This window comes from Centruroides vittatus, unplaced genomic scaffold, assembly GCF_030686945.1.
Source record: "Centruroides vittatus isolate TY-2023 unplaced genomic scaffold, ASM3068694v2 scaffold_752, whole genome shotgun sequence".
NCBI lineage: Eukaryota > Metazoa > Arthropoda > Arachnida > Scorpiones > Buthidae > Centruroides > Centruroides vittatus.
The window spans coordinates 3,234,429-3,253,684 of record NW_027122716.1 but is presented as its reverse complement, the minus strand read 5'-3'; the positions used below and the strand labels follow the sequence as shown (position 1 = coordinate 3,253,684).

Below are 19,256 nucleotides of genomic sequence, written 5' to 3'. Positions count from 1 at the left end.
TGTTAAATAACCTTAAAAATCCAGCTTGGAGATTGTGCCAGACTTACAAGAATTCATAACAATAGTTAAATATCAATACTAACAGGAGTTTCAAACTGCAATTAATTTCCCTTGATCAAATAAAATGCGATGTCGAATCTGATCCTTTGTAGCTCGAAATGGTCTGTTATCTACCAGGATACAAGAAACTGACCAATTGGAAAGCTAGAGAGCCAAGGAAAGATCCTATAAATGCCTAGATCTCAAGGACAAAGGCAGAGTTTCCTCTGTCTCACATTGTGAGTTATCCCACTAGTCTTCAGTGCTTTACGTACAGACTCTTCATCCCTAACTTCGTCATTCTGCCTTGGACTGTTTTGGTTTTTTGACACTTTGTCACCGGACTTCCCGACACTCATAGAAACATCTCGACTTTATAGAACAGCTTCAACAGTTGAAAAAACGCACTATAGAATGCAAGATTTAGTATTAATAAACGAGTTTATTTGTAACTGCAGCTGTAGGCCTCACTTCCATTCACCCCACATCCGATAAATCCTGTCGTTTATCACCAATTCGGTGACCTCATATAATCATACTACTAAAAAGTGAATTGTTTACCTTATTTACTTATGTATTATGTTATCTATACTTCTTGTAGTGTTTGTTTTTTTATAATACTGTTTTTAGACAATTTCGTAATATGACTAGTAGATACAGAGATGCAGGAAGAAAGTATATGTGTGGCTCTGATAAATTGAAGAAAAAGAGAAGAAATTGTGGAAAAACAGAGGAACTCTCTTGCAAAATTTTTAAAAACCAAAAATGTGCAACAAACTGAAGAAACATATAACTCACAGTTACTATATTTCTATATTTATAGGGGGATAGGAGGCATTACTCAGTTACTGGAAGATCAAACTCACGGAAACAGTTAGAAGGGAAATAATAAATCTAGTTAAGAAAGCTAAGTATTTCATAATTTTATTAGATTGCATTCCGGACATAAGCCATCAAGAACAGTATCTGTTGTTTTAAGATATGCTAATGTAGATGATTCTGAAAGTGATGTGTGTATACAGGAACAATTTATTTGTTTTGAAACAGTAAGAGAATCGACAGGAAGAGTTATCAGCCAAAATTGAAAGCATATTAGAAAAAGAGGAATTAAATTAAAGGAACTGTTGAGGACAAGGATATGATAATGGAACTAATATGAGAGGTTTATATAAAGGCGTGTAAGCACTTATCCTGCTAAAGAATTTCAAAGCACAGTATAAACCCTATGGAAGTCATAATTTAAATTGTTATTGGAGACATTTCAAAATCATCTTTTCTTGCGAATTTATTTTTTGGAACTTTACAAAGGATATATAATATTTTTGCACGTTCTGTGATACAGTGGGATATATTAAAAGAGCATGTCAAACATCTTACTTCAAAACCACTGTCAGAAATGAGATGGGATTGTCACCCAAAAGTATGAAATCTGTGAGATACCAATTTTCTCTAGCTTTGAAATACCTTTATGAACATACCAGTGAAAACAAAATTCAAAATCCAATCAATCGAAAATAAACTTACTTCATTTGAATTTTTATTAAGTTTGGTCATTTGGCATACATACTGAATGAAGCAAATATTTTGAGCAAGATATTTCAAAATTCCAATATAGATATCGGTACTGCAAATTCACATTTAAAAGGCCTTTTAAAATTTTTTGAAAAGTATCGTGAATCGGGATTCAAATCTTCTTTAATACCTGTAAAGGAAATAGCTTAAGAATTGAAAGTGACACCTGAATTTAAGAATCAAAGAACTGGTTGAAAAACAAAACAATTTTGTTACGAAGGAACCGATCAGCCAATTTCTTCGGACGAAGAATATTTCCGAATTCAATATTTTCTAGTCATAATCGATAGTGTGATTATTCCTTTTAAGAAAAGGTTCAAACTTTATTTTGAACATGAGACATCATATAGTTTTTTTGTTGTACGGAATTTGTTTCAAGGCCCCCACAAGTTAACTTTGCATCAGGCCCCACTTTTGTTCGGGCCGGCCCTGTCACAGGCCACATGTGTTTCCTTGTCTCTCTTATGGGTAGCTTTATTAGCATGTATTGTATTATGTACAGAAAGATTTGACTATAAAATTTAACATAAATACATTTTTTATAAAATGAATATACCGTATTTTACGGACTATAAGACGCATTTTTTTCTTCGAAAAATTGCCTCCAAAATTTAGGTGCGTCTTATAGTCCGTAGCGTCTTATAGGTATTTTTTTTTTAAATTGTTTAAAAATTAAGGTGCGTCTTATAGTCCATAGTGTCTTATAGTCCGTAAAATACGGTAAATGTTTTAGAAAGTTATTTACTTAAAATATAAACTACTAATGATGATAACGGTTAACTATTATTTCATAAAGGAGTTATAGAGGTCAACTTTGTCGAAGACCAAGATGGTTATCTGACATTAACTGCCTATCCACCAGAAAGCTGTAGCCTCCACTGCCACAAACGTTTTGATAATATTGGACGAAAGAGAAAAGGGGATAGAAAAGCTAAACGAAGGTAAAATTTAAAAGCACACTTTTAAAATTTCAACTTACTATTTAATTATTGTATGCTATTACAAACATGGGATGAATTTAGTTATAAATTTCATCCCTAACTTAATCTTATTCATTAAATAATTATAGAATTCGTTTGCGCCAGTCAGGAGATATTGAAATAGAAAGTTCACCAGAAGAAGATGACGAAAGACAAGTGTTTGAAGAAGGGGATCAAGCTAAAGTACGTCGTGGTAGCCCTCATAATCCTTGGGTATTACGATGCCATCAAGAAACATTGGCTAAATTACGTGCTGTTCCATCCTCATCTACCGTTCACATTCAAAGTACTTTTTTTTCCCCATCATCAATTAGAGTATTGAAATAAAAAGGATTATTTTTTAACTCTAATTATACTACTTACTCTTTTTAGAATTTATTTTATTGGAAAATTTAACATGCAAATATCAATATCCATGTGTTCTTGACTTGAAAATGGGCACCAGACAATACGGTGATGATGCTAGTTTTACCAAGAAACAGAGTCAGCAAGCCAAAGTGGCTGCTACTACCTCAGGAGTGTTAGGTGTCCGAATCTGTGGAATGCAGGTAAATTCATTCTATTTGTCTATTGTTTATTATTGCAAAATAACATTTTAATATATTTCAAATAAAATTATTAATTCAGGTATATCAACTCACTTCTGGTCATTTCATATGTCATAATAAATATTATGGTAGGAGATTAACAGTGGATGGTTTCAGGCAGGCTTTGCATCTGTTCTTACACAACGGATGTAGGCCTAGAGATGACGTCCTTCTTCCACTTATAGATCGTCTTCATCAGCTGTACACCGTGGTACAACACCTCAATACGTACCGTTTCTACAGCAGTTCGCTCCTTATTATATACGATGGAAACATAGAATCAGACAAAGTTGACACATGCTTTTTACAGAGCAAAACTGCCAAATCAGGTGTTGCTACTCCATCAAATTACCACACACTTCCTGTGCATAACGAATGTAGTGGTCATCAGCCATTATCTTCTGATAACGTTCAGGAAAGTAAACCCAATTTGCACGTCGATCAGTCAGAAGTTCCGTCTGCGTCCGTAGACGTTCGGATGATAGATTTTGCCCATTCGACTCACCTGAATTTACCCGGAGATCAAAAACTACACACTGGTCCCGACGACGGTTATCTTTTTGGTCTAGAAAATCTGATAGCCCAGTTAAAAACTATTAAACAAGAATATGGTTTATAAATTGTAAACCACAAAGTTAAATATGGAGAAGATGTCAGACTTTTAAATATTTCAATTTCATCTACTACTTTTAACAAAGTAATATAGTTTGAAAATATGCAACCACAGTAAGGATTCTATACTTCCATCAGAAGTAGACTTTTTAATAGTTTTCGAGTCTAATTTTAGACACTTGGATTTATCATACATAAAATTATTATTAAAAGAAAAATATTGAAAATAGGGACCATGAGGAATATATTTCAAGTGTTTTCAAATATTCACAAGTCTTGCATTCTTATATCCCTATGGTAATTACCAAGTGCACATTGGTGATGACCGAATTCATTATTGTATGAAATCTTAAAATTGCTATTAATAATTTTTGCTTGTTGTATCTTAGAACATGGGTCTGTATTTGACCAAAACTTGTTCTGTTGTGTTGGTTTTAAAAAAAAAAATATATATATATTGATTAGATGAGATTTATTATACTAAATAACTGGTGTTTTCTAACCTACAGTATTATTCACTGGTATTTTAAAGAAACAGATCATCGCATTGCATTTTCTTTATTTATTACTAAGTGTTAAGTTAACACAAGAAATTGTGATCTCATCTAGTCATTGTTATTTGTGTAATATTTAAAATGGTTTATTTATAGTCAATCGAGTTAATGTAAGAATTTAGAATATGTCTATTCACGCATTATTATGGCAGATGCAGTCACCATGCTAAACAAATGTGATGTATTATTTATTGTTATCTGTGAACATTTCACAGTTTAAAGATAGAAATGATTGAATGTGTAAATTTAAAAGGCAGAAGCAGTTTGTATCAAACTGGTCGTGGTAAAATATTCGATTTAAAAATTGTACGAGATCTGAAAGTGCCTGGAATGCATCTAACTTACTTCGTACTAGTTTATTGTAATCTATAACTTTAGCTAGGCCCACTCTACTACTTATATTCTGTACGTCTAAATTGTAATATTTAATTCTGAAAGATCTCAACATTTGTAGACGACAATTAGTTCAAGAAAAAACTTTGCACATTCAAAAAATTCACATAGAAATATTTGATGACAATAAAATAACCAAACTCTTTTCTAATATTTTTAAACAATCTCTAATAAAAATATTCTTCAATTGTAATATTTAAATATAAAAAAACCTGTAGACATTGTCACTTCCATGATATTTTGAGATAACATTTTCTTAAGACTTGTGCATTTACAAAACAAACTTTTTAAAAAGTGTTCTCGTTTAATTATAGAAAATTGTATTTTAAAACATTACCAATGTAAGTGAAATTTTCAAAATATTTGAAAAAACAATGTGTCAAAAACATGGATAAATCAACCTTTCTCTCTCTCTTTTTTTTTTTTCCTTCGCATATATACATTATTGTTGTGTTCAAGTTAAAAAATACCAAATTTGAAAATTTGTTGCATAGACAAATACGAAATTCCATTATCGATGTGCAAGATGTTTGGTAGCATTTATGGGAACAGTTTAACTTGTATATATTTAAATTATAGTAAATGATTTCAAATTTGTCAAGCTTAGTGCTAATGTAGATTAGAATAAAAATAAAAATAAATTGGCCATTTCATTATTTTATTCTATTCTATAAATTACATAAATACTGTACATAAGTACATACAAAAGAAAGGTGTTGCAGGACGGAACGTGCGACGATCGACAAAACAGACGAACTACTCGTGGACGGAATAATCGAGGCCGGAATTATTGGCAGTAATAATTTCTAGCTCTTTTTATATAAAGCTAATATCTATTTTAATCTTTCGAGGTACGTTCCATTCTAAATTAGCTTCTTCTTTTCAAAGCAGCAACATAAATCCAAACGGCAAACACACTGCAAGGATACGGATGAACGTATACAGCTATTGCAAATTCCATGTTCTTTTCTTCTAGACGGTGGACTCCGGATGCATAAACGGCATCGACTACGGCTTTCTCGTCTGTGTAAGGCATCGATAAGGGAAAACCCCACATCTAATGAAAGGAAAACAATAATTTTTTTCAAGTTTTGCATATATTATAAAAATTAAAAAACTTACCTTATATGATGTTAGAATCTGTTCAAGTTCTCTTAAGGATTCTAAACTAGCTGTTCTTCCAAAATTTTTTTCTAATCTAAAAGTAATATTTTTTTCTGAAAATTAAAATGTTACTCGTGTAAATTATGAAGCATTAAAAAAACCATTAGTTACCGAGGTAAAATATTGCGTAACGCTTGCATGCAATGTCTATTCCATGAAGTGCGAAATCGTCGTCTCCATTTCATGATGCTATCTTTTAACATAATTTCTAACTCTTCTTGTAACTTTTGTGCAAACTGCAGATCAACAGGAGAATAACTTAAATTGGAAGACTAAAAAAAAAGAAAATAAAGGTAAGTTTGTCGTTCTTGTTCGGTTATCGAAACACGTTTAAATTACCTGAATAGTGTTTAAGCCGGGATTAGGAAAATTACGACGGAAAAAAGGCCGCCAGTCTTTGGTCAAATTCAGATCGAAATTCATCTGAGAAGGAATATCTGTTTTCTGGATGTTAGCCCAAATCTGAATAGAAGAAAGAAATATCAGTCACATGATGAACTATCATTATCATGTTGGGTTAAGTGAGATATACTCGGTTAACACCAGTGGCTGTGTACTATGCCGGACCAGAGTCAAGGCATAGTAACCAAAACAGAAATTAAAGAAGTGTATCAGTGTGTGTGTCTGTATTCAGGAATTTTCTCACAATATGACATGTATTCAATATAGTGGCTTTCTGCAGTGTGATGTATGTGTTTCTATTCAATTCCAATGTGCCCAGGCTTTTGTGTAGTATGTGTGGTATGACACCTGTAGAGGAGAGAACAACAGGTACAATAAGCACCCTATCCATCCTCCACAGATGCCTTATTTCCTGGGCGAGTTCTGTGTACTTGCTAATTTTTTCCGTGCATGCGTTTTGTATATTGTGAGTGTTTGGAATGGATATGTCTATAATGTATGTGATTTTATTGTGTTTGTCAATGAGTGTGATGTCTGGTCTGTTGTGGTAAATTGTTTTATCTGTGATTATGGCTCTGTCGTAGTACATTTTGTGCGTGTTGTTTTCCAATACTGTCTGTGGGATGTATTTGTAGTATGGTTCGTGGATGTCTACTAATTCACACCCATAAGTGAGGGCTGGGACCATAGCTCCCATGAAAATGGTTTTAGAGGCCTGGGAGTCAAGCCCCCAAGTATTCCTGGAAATGGACCTGAGGGAATACCCTGCCTTAGTGACCCTGTCACAAATCTCCTTAATATCCATAGTCCAGTTGAGTTTGTTGTCTATGTTGATGCCAAGGTAATAAATGCAGTCATTGATCTTAATCCTGTTCCCATCAATGGTCAAAGACAGTTTTCTGGCCAGGGGATTAGACCTGGGAAAGAGAATGCCAGTGCACTTTTTGGTATTTAACACTAACTTGTTCTCATTGGCCCAGATAGTGATGTGCAGTAGGAGGTTGTTCATTTCTCTTTGGAGAAGCATTTGGTTGGCATGAGACAACAAGATGACTGTGTCATCAGCGTAGGCCTGAATAAGTGGGTCTAGGGAGGTAGGGGCATGCCTAACCATATCAAATATGCTGTTATGCAGTATGTTCCAGAGGAAGGGTCCAGCCTTTGACCCCTGGGGACACCCTCTGTTAATCTCCTGGCTGTGCATAACCTGCCCATTGTATATACTGCTGGCTTGCCTCTCAGACAGATAGCTGCTAAGAAGATTATACACATTTTTTGGGCAGCCAGAATCAAGGAGGCGATTCCGAATTCCTGGCCACCAGGCATGATCAAAAGCACCCTTAAAGTCCAGGGAGACCATAAGGGTGTGCCAATTAGTTTTCTTGGCTTTCTTAATATATGCCACAAGATTGGCAAGGGCATGGATCGTGCTCTTACCCTTCCTAAATCCATACTGATGGTGATTTATCAGCCCTTTGTGTTCATAGTGGTAGGTGACCCGGTTAGTTTGAAGGGCATCCAAAATTTTCCCAATGACTGGGAGGAGAGAGATTGGCCTGAGGCTGTTGGGCGAGGTGATATGATCTTGAGGGGATTTTTGGATGAGCTTGATAGATGCCTTCTTCCAATCCTTGGGAAGTATCCCAACCCCAGGCATTTGTTAAACAGGGTGGAGAAGGTGGTGGGGATAGTCCTGAAGGCATGCTTAGCCATCAGACCCATAATATGATCCGGGCCCGGGGCCTTCCTGGTATTGATCCGATCAAATTCTTTGGCAATCTCCTCCGTGGTGAAAGGAGGGTCATCAGTGGTGTTACTGTCCCAGAGGGAGTTCTCCCTAGCTACCTTGTGGTATGGAGTGTCCAGGTATGGTTCATCTATGGGGAAGAGGCTGGTGTAGATTGTCCTGAGCGTGTCAAAGATGGATTCTTGTGATCCGTTGCTGGACTGTAGGGTAGGAGGGAGGTTGAGGGTTCTCCCCTTCTTGGCCGCAATGTAATGTGCAGCCGACCAGGGATCCTTACTTGCTTCTGTGCAGAACTTCCTCCAAGATTCTGTCCTAGCTTGGTTTATAGCCTTTTTGTACACCTTGAGAGTATTGATATAGTCTTGACGAAGGATTTCTCGTCTTGCATAGTCCGTCTCACGCCTGAACTTCCGCCTGGCGGCTCTTGTATCTTTTCTCTTGCAGTTTAGGTCCCAATTCCACCAGGGAGTATCCTTTTTTAATACTCTGACGGTAGTAGAAGCCCAGTAGGCAGAATGAATCTTGTCTTGGAGAGTCGTGACAATGTTGTCAACTTCTACATGTGTAGTGATGTTGATTATTTCGGGAGGAGCCCAAATATTTTTCAGGGTATTTTCGAAGTTTTCCCAGATCGTCCTATGAGCTATACTGATTTTACGTTGTACTTGAAATCCATACAACTCTGTCTGGATGTGTCTATGATCGCTGGCAGTTTGACGGTCCACTGTGCTGCATTTTAGACCTTGACTCATGATGCTATCGTTGGCCAGGCAAATGTCCACCCAACTTTCGCCTGCGTCTGAGTAGAAAGTGGGAAGCGGGCTCGTGTTGACTGAGTGAAGGCCTGCTACAGCCATCAACTCCAACACAGCTCTGCCTCTGGGATCTTTGCTGGGGCTATGCCACATCAGCGATTTGGCATTGAAGTCCCCACAGATGAAAACATTTTTGCCAACCAACATGTTGGTGGTCTGACCCAGAAGATGCAGGGCAGGCTCCAGCAATTCCAACGGGGAGCAATAGAAGGATATAATATATAGAGTAATGTCAGTAAGCTCCACAGCAATAGCGGTGTAGTACTTATTACAGTGGTTCTGAACCAACCTTGTATTGATGTTGTTATTGCATATCACGATCCCAGTCTTGGGAATACTAGAGTTTAGGGAAGTGTATACATGAAGATTACCAAAAAGGGCCACTTTGCTCTGCACCAGGTAAGGTTCCTGTATACAAAGAATATCAATACCCTCTTCCATCGAGACATGGAGGGCCTCAGTGCTGGCAGCTTTAGACCGTTGCAGATTTATCTGAAGAATCCGCAGCTTGCTTGTAAATATGGTATCCTTATTGTCCATAATGGAGGACTGGAAAGACAGGAAATAGTAGAGAACCCAAAGAAGTACCTAATTATTCATACATTGTGGCTGAGATTTGTCTAATTCAATATTTAAGAAGACAGGCACATTGATTTGAGAAAGCATTGTGATTGGTCATTACTTGCTTTCCTTCGGGAAGGGCCCTGTTCATGGCATGACAATTTGTGCATTTCAGTTCTTTGCCTACCCGGTCACAATTCGTAAAGGAGTGTTTACGGGCACAGTGGCTACATCTCTGGCGGTCTGGGCAGGTGCTGGACATATGTCCCAGCCCACAGCACTTGTAGCACCTTATGACCGGGATATAATCATCAGCCAAGATAGAACACCAGTCTATTGATACTCTCCTCAACTCCATCATAATGTTTCTTAGTTTAGGTGTCAGAAATAATCAGGTGCCTAAACTGGCTGCCCTTTTTGGAATGTAGGGATCTTATTGGCTTTATTTCCTTGTGAAATTCCTCTTTGCAGTAGCTATCTTTTATTAATCTATTCTGGCTGCATAGCAATTCAAGTATTTCCTGATCTTCCATGCTTTTCGGTATGTTAACTAGGATTACTTTTGGTTTTCCTTGAACTTTATCCACAACCCTGATACCTTTCACTAAGGAGCCAACTCTGTAATAGCCTTCTTTAGCTTGTCAGCATCCTGTCCAGATTGCAGGTCTATGCAAATGTCCCCACTTCTAAGGGGCCTAACTCTCTCCACCTCTAGACCAAGTTACCACGTTCCTTGGGGCAGATTGAGTCTTGTATAGTCAACATTAGTTCCTCAGGAACAGGCTTTGGCTGATCCAGTTGCGTGATCGCTGAGACAATGACACTATGAGCCGGGCAGCTGGGATTCCTTACCCCTTTGTAGATAGCAGAATTTTCACTGATGAGTTTTGTTGTTCTGCTTTGTACCTTGGGCGGTTTTCTAACCGCTTCAGAGTAAGACATGGTAGGGGGAGGAGGAAGGGTTTGCCTTCCTTTTTCCCTGAGAGCCAGAATAATACCAAATATCTGATGCGCTGAGGACTGCATCTTAATCGCAGCTTCCCGGGCCGTGGTCCTAGCAGCTAGGTTGATCGACCCATTACAATTAGGAGGGATTGCGGAAAGGATAATCTCCAGTTGAGTATTTATGATCTGTAGTCCTCCTCTGAAAAGCTGTAGTTTAGGGTGTCCTGGGAGACCATGTCGCTCTGTAGATCCATGCTTAAAAAACAATAACCTTAAATTTCCAGCAATAAAAAACATTTAATAATAACGTTTTCGACTGTTTTAAATAGCCATCATCAGTTAAAACGAACTTAAACAAAAGAATGCAGAAAAAAGAACTCAAGCAATACAAATATTTAAAAATTCAAAAAAATTCCAAAGCAAAAACGCCGTCGTATATTAGAAACTAACAAACAGCGCATGCGCTAAATATTGTAGTAAGAATAAGAATAAAAATAAAAATAAAATAACAAAAAATACTGCCGCAAAAATATTTCTATTACAAGAGAGAACGTTATGCATTTCGGTAAAATGACTTCCATGCCGTGGATAAACCGTCTGCGTCTCTATGGTTAATGCAACCCGTGTTAACGTGGGCTTTGTAGATTTCAAGCTTTTCTAGATGTTTCAGCATTTGTTTGTTGGTCGTGGCCCTAATAATAGACGCTTTGTCCCAATGAACGTCGACCTCCTGATGCTTAGCGAAAGCTGCTAGCACAGTAGTATCCAAGCTCTTATTGATGGAGTATCTATGCTCCTTAAGCCTCTGCTTTAAATGTCTCATAGTTGCACCAACGTATACCAGATCTGTATTAAATCGACGATCCTTTAAAGGTATAGAATATACCCCTGTCTTAAAACTCTGGTTCTCTTTTTTCTTGTCGTTTCTCAACAGCCGATATATTGTAGGATTACGTCGATACAACAGGCCTATGTTGTTATTTCTGGCTACTTTCTTAACCATCGTGTGCAAGAAAGGAAAATAATTGAGAATCACTTTTCTTCCTTGATTCATAGGAGGAAGCTGCCGATTTTTTTGTCTTCCGATATTTGTCGATAAGCCTATCAATCTCCTTACTCCGATAACCGTGTTGTAATGCTGCAGTGCGAATGTAACTTAATTCCTTATCGGTGTCAATAACACTGGTGCAATGTGTGTAAGCACGCTTGATCCAAGCATGAAAAGCTGCATATTTAAAATTCATCGGATCGAAAGAATTTTTTGGTATAATTATGGGCTGATAGCTGGGTTTTCTATAAATGTCCGTCCATATCTGACCCTCCTTACATGTGATTGAAAGATCAAGGAAATTTACATTAGAAGCACTTTCTTGGTCAAGCCCTAAAGTCAAACCATATGGGTTTTTGTTGATTTCTTGAAGGAAATGCGGAGCGCTAGTATCATTCTTCCAAAGGATGAAAACATCATCCACATATCTTGTATATAAAACGATTTGATGTTGAAAGATGGGTATGATCTTGTTTTCCAACCGACATAATACAAGCTCACATAAAATAGAGGACATAGGGCTCCCCATAGGCACCCCTCTTTCTTGCAAATATGTTTCATCTTCAAATTCGAAAAACGATGTGTAACATATTAAATTTGCAAGCTCCAAAATGCTGGTATGGTATTTCGCTGCATTATCTATATTAGCAAAAAGAAAGTACCCCTATGCTATAAAAACAGCAGTACAGCTTGTGGAAAAGCTCAACAACATTACACTCAAGGATAAGGAATATATGACAGTAATGGATTTTAAGTCCTTGTTTCCATCTATAAGGCTGCCGCCCTGTTTTTGTGAGCTGAGAGACTTTCTTTTTGCTAATATAGATAATGCAGCGAAATACCATACCAGCATTTTGGAGCTTGCAAATTTAATATGTTACACATCGTTTTTCGAATTTGAAGATGAAACATATTTGCAAGAAAGAGGGGTGCCTATGGGGAGCCCTATGTCCTCTATTTTATGTGAGCTTGTATTATGTCGGTTGGAAAACAAGATCATACCCATCTTTCAACATCAAATTGTTTTATATACAAGATATGTGGATGATGTTTTCATCCTTTGGAAGAATGATACTAGCGCTCCGCATTTCCTTCAAGAAATCAACAAAAACCCATATGGTTTGACTTTAGGGCTTGACCAAGAAAGTGCTTCTAATGTAAATTTCCTTGATCTTTCAATCACATGTAAGGAGGGTCAGATATGGACGGACATTTATAGAAAACCCAGCTATCAGCCCATAATTATACCAAAAAATTCTTTCGATCCGATGAATTTTAAATATGCAGCTTTTCATGCTTGGATCAAGCGTGCTTACACACATTGCACCAGTGTTATTGACACCGATAAGGAATTAAGTTACATTCGCACTGCAGCATTACAACACGGTTATCGGAGTAAGGAGATTGATAGGCTTATCGACAAATATCGGAAGACAAAAAAATCGGCAGCTTCCTCCTATGAATCAAGGAAGAAAAGTGATTCTCAATTATTTTCCTTTCTTGCACACGATGGTTAAGAAAGTAGCCAGAAATAACAACATAGGCCTGTTGTATCGACGTAATCCTACAATATATCGGCTGTTGAGAAACGACAAGATAAAAGAGAACCAGAGTTTTAAGACAGGGGTATATTCTATACCTTTAAAGGATCGTCGATTTAATACAGATCTGGTATACGTTGGTGCAACTATGAGACATTTAAAGCAGAGGCTTAAGGAGCATAGATACTCCATCAATAAGAGCTTGGATACTACTGTGCTAGCAGCTTTCGCTAAGCATCAGGAGGTCGACGTTCATTGGGACAAAGCGTCTATTATTAGGGCCACGACCAACAAACAAATGCTGAAACATCTAGAAAAGCTTGAAATCTACAAAGCCCATGTTAACACGGGTTGCATTAACCATAGAGATGCAGACGGTTTATCCACGGCATGGAAGTCGTTTTACCGAAATGCATAACGTTCTTTCTTGTAATAGAAATATTTTTGCGACAGTATTTTTTGTTTTTTTATTTTTATTCTTACTACAATATTTAGCGCATGCGCTGTTTGTTAGTTTCTAATATACGACGGCATTTTTGCTTTGGAATTTTTTTGAATTTTTAAATATTTGTATTGCTTGAGTTCTTTTTTCTGCATTCTTTTGTTTAAGTTCGTTTTAACTGATGATGGCTGTTTAAAACAGTCGAAAACGTTATTATTAAATGTTTTTTATTGCTGGAAATTTAAGGTTATTGTTTTTTAATAGTTTATTTTCCAGTAGCTAGTTTACTTAATCCATGCTTAATAAACAAAAACACCAAGAGACGCCGAACAGACAGAGTAATGAACAGAAAAGTCCGTAAAATAAGCCCAGAAAAGCAGGAGATGACAACAACAGGCCCACAAAAACGGCCCACAGGCCCAGACGAGGACCAAATGAAGCTACGACCCCAAGGGATCAGAACTGATGCCGAAAAAAACTGCAGAAGCGGCGAGTAAACCCACGGTACAACACTAGTGTGTCGGCAACCGTATTAGGATCAGAGGAGTAGGGAACAAAGGCTTTGTTTTTGTTCCTGACGAAAAACACGATAGCGAGAAATATCACGCTTGACAATACGGAAAGTGAAAAACAGAGATAAAATACCGCAGAACGTCTGCTACCAACGGTATAAAACACAAAATATTAGGCAAAGTAACAGTCCAGTGCGAGCGACCGAAAGAGACCACGTGGTCTAGCACTAAAACACCCGTAGCTTTGTAAACTAATAACCAATTTTAACGCAATATACATAAAAATGACCCACTTGATACCATTAAATCGAAAATAACAGAAACAACCCACAAACAATAGGTAGAATGCATATGAGGTATCCCGAACAGGAGCCGATGGTACTCACGACCTAACAATATGGTGACCGGAACCGGATCTCTAAACTACCTTACAAGATGAGCAATGAAAAGTGGATGTTCTTTTCTATGTTGAACCTCATTCAGATAAACTTCAAGATCCATAGTAGTAATATTGCATGTGCAATACACTCAAACAAAACAAAATAGCTCTCTTTATTGAGATTGTCACCTTATTCCAATTCTCTCAGATTGACTTGTCTAAACTGGATCCAAGGTGATCCTTTATCCATCATTCTCACCAATCTTGTTTATAAAGATCAGGCTGATCTAAATAGAAATATGTAGAGTAGGCTTTTGTCATTTTATTTTAATTGTTAAGTTAAAGTTGTCAGTTATGTAATTATGGAAACCTTGTGGTGCTTTTGTGGAACAAGGTATTCTGATTACCAAAAGGGAAATGATGAATTTCCATAATGAAAAAAATTCATTATCAAAATTATATTTATTTACATGGTGCTTTTAATTTTAAGATATATTTTCACTTATGTATTTGTTGTTAGAACAAGATTCCAAACATCGACCATTTACATAGTAACTCGCCACCAAATAACAAGTAAGGTGGTCTATTGTATAAGAAATGTATAAGACATGTTATCAGATTTTTACAAATTTTTTAAAAAAATGTATTGTCATTGGGAATATATATGTATGCAAAGTTTCAACTAGATCAGAAATTGGAAAGTAGATAAAAATTGAGTTACTTTATCTGGACAGTTGGAGTAAGTTAATAAAAAGCATATAAAATAAAACATCAAAAGCACACTGCGATAAATAAGACTTATGTCCACAACAAACCAAAAACGATGCGTAACTCAACTATACAGCTTTCGCTAACGTTTTCAAACCAACAGTTCTTCTTCGGATGGAAAAAAATGAAATAAAATTCGATGGAACAGTTCTTTTTGAAAGAGTTCCAAACTCTTTTTGGTTTGTTGAGGATGTAAGTCTTAAAAAGCATATAATAAAAATACATACATTATCTGAACTTATAAGACAATAAACATGTCTAAGAGGGCTGTACGAATCTTGAATATTGAAACGTTGACCCAACGAAGCATTCCAGACCCAAATGTTATCTTTATCGTCCCACGTAATGACATAAGACGTCAAACCTTCGGGAATTGCAGATCCCAACAGCAGCATGGCTCTGATCTTTATGTGTAAAAAATAATTGCACAATAAAACAGCATGTTCTTCTTCATCTCCCATCAGCATTTGAAGGAATTGCTATAGACGAGAATGAAACTTAATGACAATAATAATAATTATAATTTTATAATCATAACTTTAAAAATTTCCAACATACATCACATGTTGACCAAATATCACAGATACCAGGGAAAACTACACTGTCTGACCGAGTTGGAATAACAGAGACAAATCTTGCAAGAGTTTCCTGAAAATATTTTTAACATATAAAAGAAATACAATGTTTCTTAATTAACATTCAAATAACGCTATTTTGACAATAAAAAGATTCTCAATTTGTTAAGAAATTGGTTTGGAAAAAACTTATTTGAACGTCACCAAAATAATTATGTAAGATAAACCCAAATAAAAAATCAAAAAGCTCTGTAAAAGATATACAGACTTTTAATTTATTAAAATCTTAATATTTATTGAGATAACTTCAATATTATATAAAACCTAGTCAGTCTAGTTGGATGTCTCTAGTAAAGAACTATTATTGTATAAGTGGGGGCAATAGGCCAAATGCACTTTAACCTAAAAATTCCATTGTACACCCCACAAGTTCAGTTCGGAAGTCTGATCTCTCTAAAAAAACAAGACAGCAGAAATGTTCCAAAAAACAAAAAAAGCTGAGGGACTTCACCAGATTTAACAAAGTGGAACCGAAATGACTAAATCTACTGAGCTGAGATCTGCACACTCATGAATGCAATGCATATAAATCTCCTCAGCAAATCCACAAAACCAGCAAGAGGTTGAGGAGAAAAGTTTCAGTTGGCACAGATATTTATGAGTGACCAAAGTCAATCACAATACTGACCAAATAGTGAACTTGAATCCTGTCAAAAGACTGGAAATATTTAGTTTGCCCAGAGCAGGCTAGACAAAAGTCTTGCTCTGCTTTAAACCAGAAATTAACCTCCACTACTCAGAATGAAGGGAGGTATCCAATCTTTAATAGCTTTAAAGAAAAGTGTTATAAGAAATATCAAGACTGGTTCAGGCCCTACAAAGGGATATGAAGCACTTTGTTTGGCCAGTAAATTAACACTTGCATTGCTAGCATCCTCATGTCCTAGCACCCACAAAAGAAAGATCCTATTATTGATAGACAGTTCACTGAGGCACAGGCAACACTTCCAAAGAAGTGCTGAAGTAACCCAACAGGAGTCAAATGCCTTTAAGATAGCCTGACCGGCAGAAACAATGTATATAGTCTTATTAAGACACACCAAATAATAACTAGCAACTCTGAAAAACAGTGGGGAACCTACCCAGTGGGATGAAAAAACCCCTCCCTGAATGCTTCCTATAAATGCCAGCATCTGTGTCACTATCAATTTTTGATCCATCTTTAAACTAGACTATATCCCATAAACAAAAGTTATCCTACCCATATGTCAGTCAAGGCAGACAGGACACGTAATGCCTGTCAAACATAAACCAGGGTAACATTCTGTCAGAATCCACAAAAAACATGTCTTCCTACAATAAGTTTCAAAACATTCTTTTTTTTTCTAGTTTCTTTAATTAAATCAAAAGAACTTATTTATATTCTAACCGACGTTCCAATTATGCTTAACCTGAAGGAGGCCATTTAAAATAGCCGAAAATGTTAGTTCTTTTGATTTAATTAAAGAAATTGCTAGAAAAAAGAGAATGGTGTTTTGAAACTTATAGAAAAGTTCTAGTTTACTGCATATAGAATTGTAAACATGTTTTCCTTCATCATGTCCGTTGATAAACTAATATGTCTGATAATAAGTTGACCAGTACACCTGAGCCTATAAAGGGCTTTCCTCACTTCAGCTTGAATGAACAGGTGCAAAGAAGGAAGACTCGAGAGAATTATATGGCCCAGCAACAGCAAGGTATGCAGTATTCTGCAAACTTTGCAGCTTAGACTGACAGTCCTCGCAAAGCACCTAGACCACCAAATTAAGGCAGAATAGGCTATTTTGAGTCAAACAGTCAAATCACCTTAGTAAAAATCCAAAAAAGGATGCATGGTTGTAGGTCCAAAGTTTTGCTAAGAGTATTGTAATGAACTGCCTGTTGCATTAGAAATTCTGATTTCCATCACCTTTTGAATGTGTGGAGATCACATATTGGAATATTCTTGATTTCTCATCATAGAATTTGTGAAAGATACATTGGTTATATTATATGTAGATGAATTAGAAAGAGAATTATTTTCTTATATAATAACTATGCTTACAGATTTGAAACTTTCAAATCTGATATTTGATATAATATAAACAATATTTTTTGTACTGTGACAAATAATTGTTGAAGTGATCCACACTTATCTTTGACCAAAGTTTGGATCACTTTAAAGTTAACAAAATTAATAAGCATTTAAACAATGCTCTTTCTAATGAAATGATGTTAGTCTTCTACTTTAGCTTTCAACTGTGAAACATATCTAATGCATTTATTGAATATAATAAATAATTATAAAAACATTTTTTACCATTATTTCCATTTTGTCTTGCAAACTGTCAATCATTTGTTCCGGAGGCTTGAGTGGACATAAATATCGTGGAATTAAAATCCATTTCCCACTAATATCTATGGCCATGGTACGTATCGACCTATCGGGAAAAAGTAGGCGAAATTCGGAATCCCAGACATCTACTTCTTGTAAAATCCTTTCCGGTTCTAAGCTTTCATACTGTCAAATATTTAAATAGTGTATTTGATATAAACAAATAAATAAAAATATGTGTGCTGAATTTTTACCTTCTGTCTGAATACTTCTGGCAACTGCAAGCACGGCTCTATTGTAAGAAATAATGACAAATATGTATGTCTTCCTTCCAATTCATTGGACATGCCTCTCATTAACCAGGGTCTGGCTTCATAATCGTAGCCTAATAATACAGGAGGAACATTTAACCTAAACGTTCCTTCAATCTAAAAATAAATTAACAGTTATTATTTACATTATAAATCAAATGAAATCCAGAAATTCAAATTTTGAGCATTAACTTTAGAATTCAAATAAAGAGTAGTAAAAGGTATCTTTAGGTCTCCCAGCCAATGTCGTTCCATTTTTGTGTGGACGGTGGAATCGCGATCTCTGTCGTCTTCTAAAACATCTATCACGACTTCATCAAATAAGCTTAAATATATGATATCTTGTACAGTCTCCAAATTTGTAGGTGAGTAATCGTCACTAGGAGCTCTAGTTTAAAAAAACAAATTCATTTGGTAAATATATTAGATAAATATAATGATGATGATGACAAATATAATGATTTTAATAAAGATTTTTTTCTTTAATTTACTCTATTACTAAACCTAATAATTAAAATAATATAAAGCATGTTGATAAAAGGGTCATGTGATGGATATTTGTGAAGAGTAAAGAGAGAGCTCAAGAGAGGTGGAGTGAGTGAGGTGATAGGACAAAATAAAGGAGATTTATCAAATGTAAGTCCCATACATTGTTGTAATGGTGAATAGGTTTAATATGTGAAAATACAGTATATAAGTAAAATGGCAAGACTGAACAAAAAGAAAAATAAAACAGCTTTCTGATGAAACTAAATTATCTATATATTTTAAAAGAACAATTTGAAGTAAAATTTTTCTGCAGTTTTTTTTTATCTGTATTCACTAGAAAAACATTTGAAACCATCAAAGCTGTTCAGTTAAATTTAAAACATAACATTCAAAAATATATAAATAGGAGTTATTTTGTATTTAATATTCCTTACTGAATGGAAAAAGTACAACGTTCCTCATTA

General features: G+C 35.8%; 2 protein-coding genes across 5 annotated transcripts in view; one reads left to right on the top strand and one right to left on the bottom strand.

Moving 5' to 3' along the window:
* Positions 1–5,390, top strand: part of LOC136989711 (inositol hexakisphosphate kinase 1-like) — a 38,786-nt gene extending 33,396 nt beyond the window's left edge. For all 3 annotated transcript variants that reach the window (XM_067287953.1, XM_067287951.1, XM_067287952.1), the window contains 4 exons: positions 2,408–2,552; positions 2,681–2,877; positions 2,964–3,139; positions 3,219–5,390. In XM_067287953.1, the coding sequence (XP_067144054.1) occupies positions 2,408–2,552; positions 2,681–2,877; positions 2,964–3,139; positions 3,219–3,797 (1,097 nt within the window). In that variant the 3' untranslated portion in view covers positions 3,798–5,390. The remainder of the gene's footprint in view (positions 1–2,407; positions 2,553–2,680; positions 2,878–2,963; positions 3,140–3,218) is intronic.
* LOC136989705 (coiled-coil and C2 domain-containing protein 2A-like) overlaps positions 5,379–19,256 on the bottom strand; it is a 64,142-nt gene continuing 50,264 nt past the window's right edge. For both annotated transcript variants that reach the window (XM_067287944.1, XM_067287943.1), the window contains exons 27-35: positions 18,496–18,691; positions 18,247–18,420; positions 17,978–18,178; positions 15,620–15,709; positions 15,289–15,540; positions 6,241–6,363; positions 6,013–6,173; positions 5,860–5,935; positions 5,379–5,794 (exon numbers count right to left, since the gene is read on the bottom strand). In XM_067287944.1, coding sequence (XP_067144045.1) covers positions 5,606–5,794; positions 5,860–5,935; positions 6,013–6,173; positions 6,241–6,363; positions 15,289–15,540; positions 15,620–15,709; positions 17,978–18,178; positions 18,247–18,420; positions 18,496–18,691 — 1,462 coding nt within the window. In that variant the 3' untranslated portion in view covers positions 5,379–5,605. The remainder of the gene's footprint in view (positions 5,795–5,859; positions 5,936–6,012; positions 6,174–6,240; positions 6,364–15,288; positions 15,541–15,619; positions 15,710–17,977; positions 18,179–18,246; positions 18,421–18,495; positions 18,692–19,256) is intronic.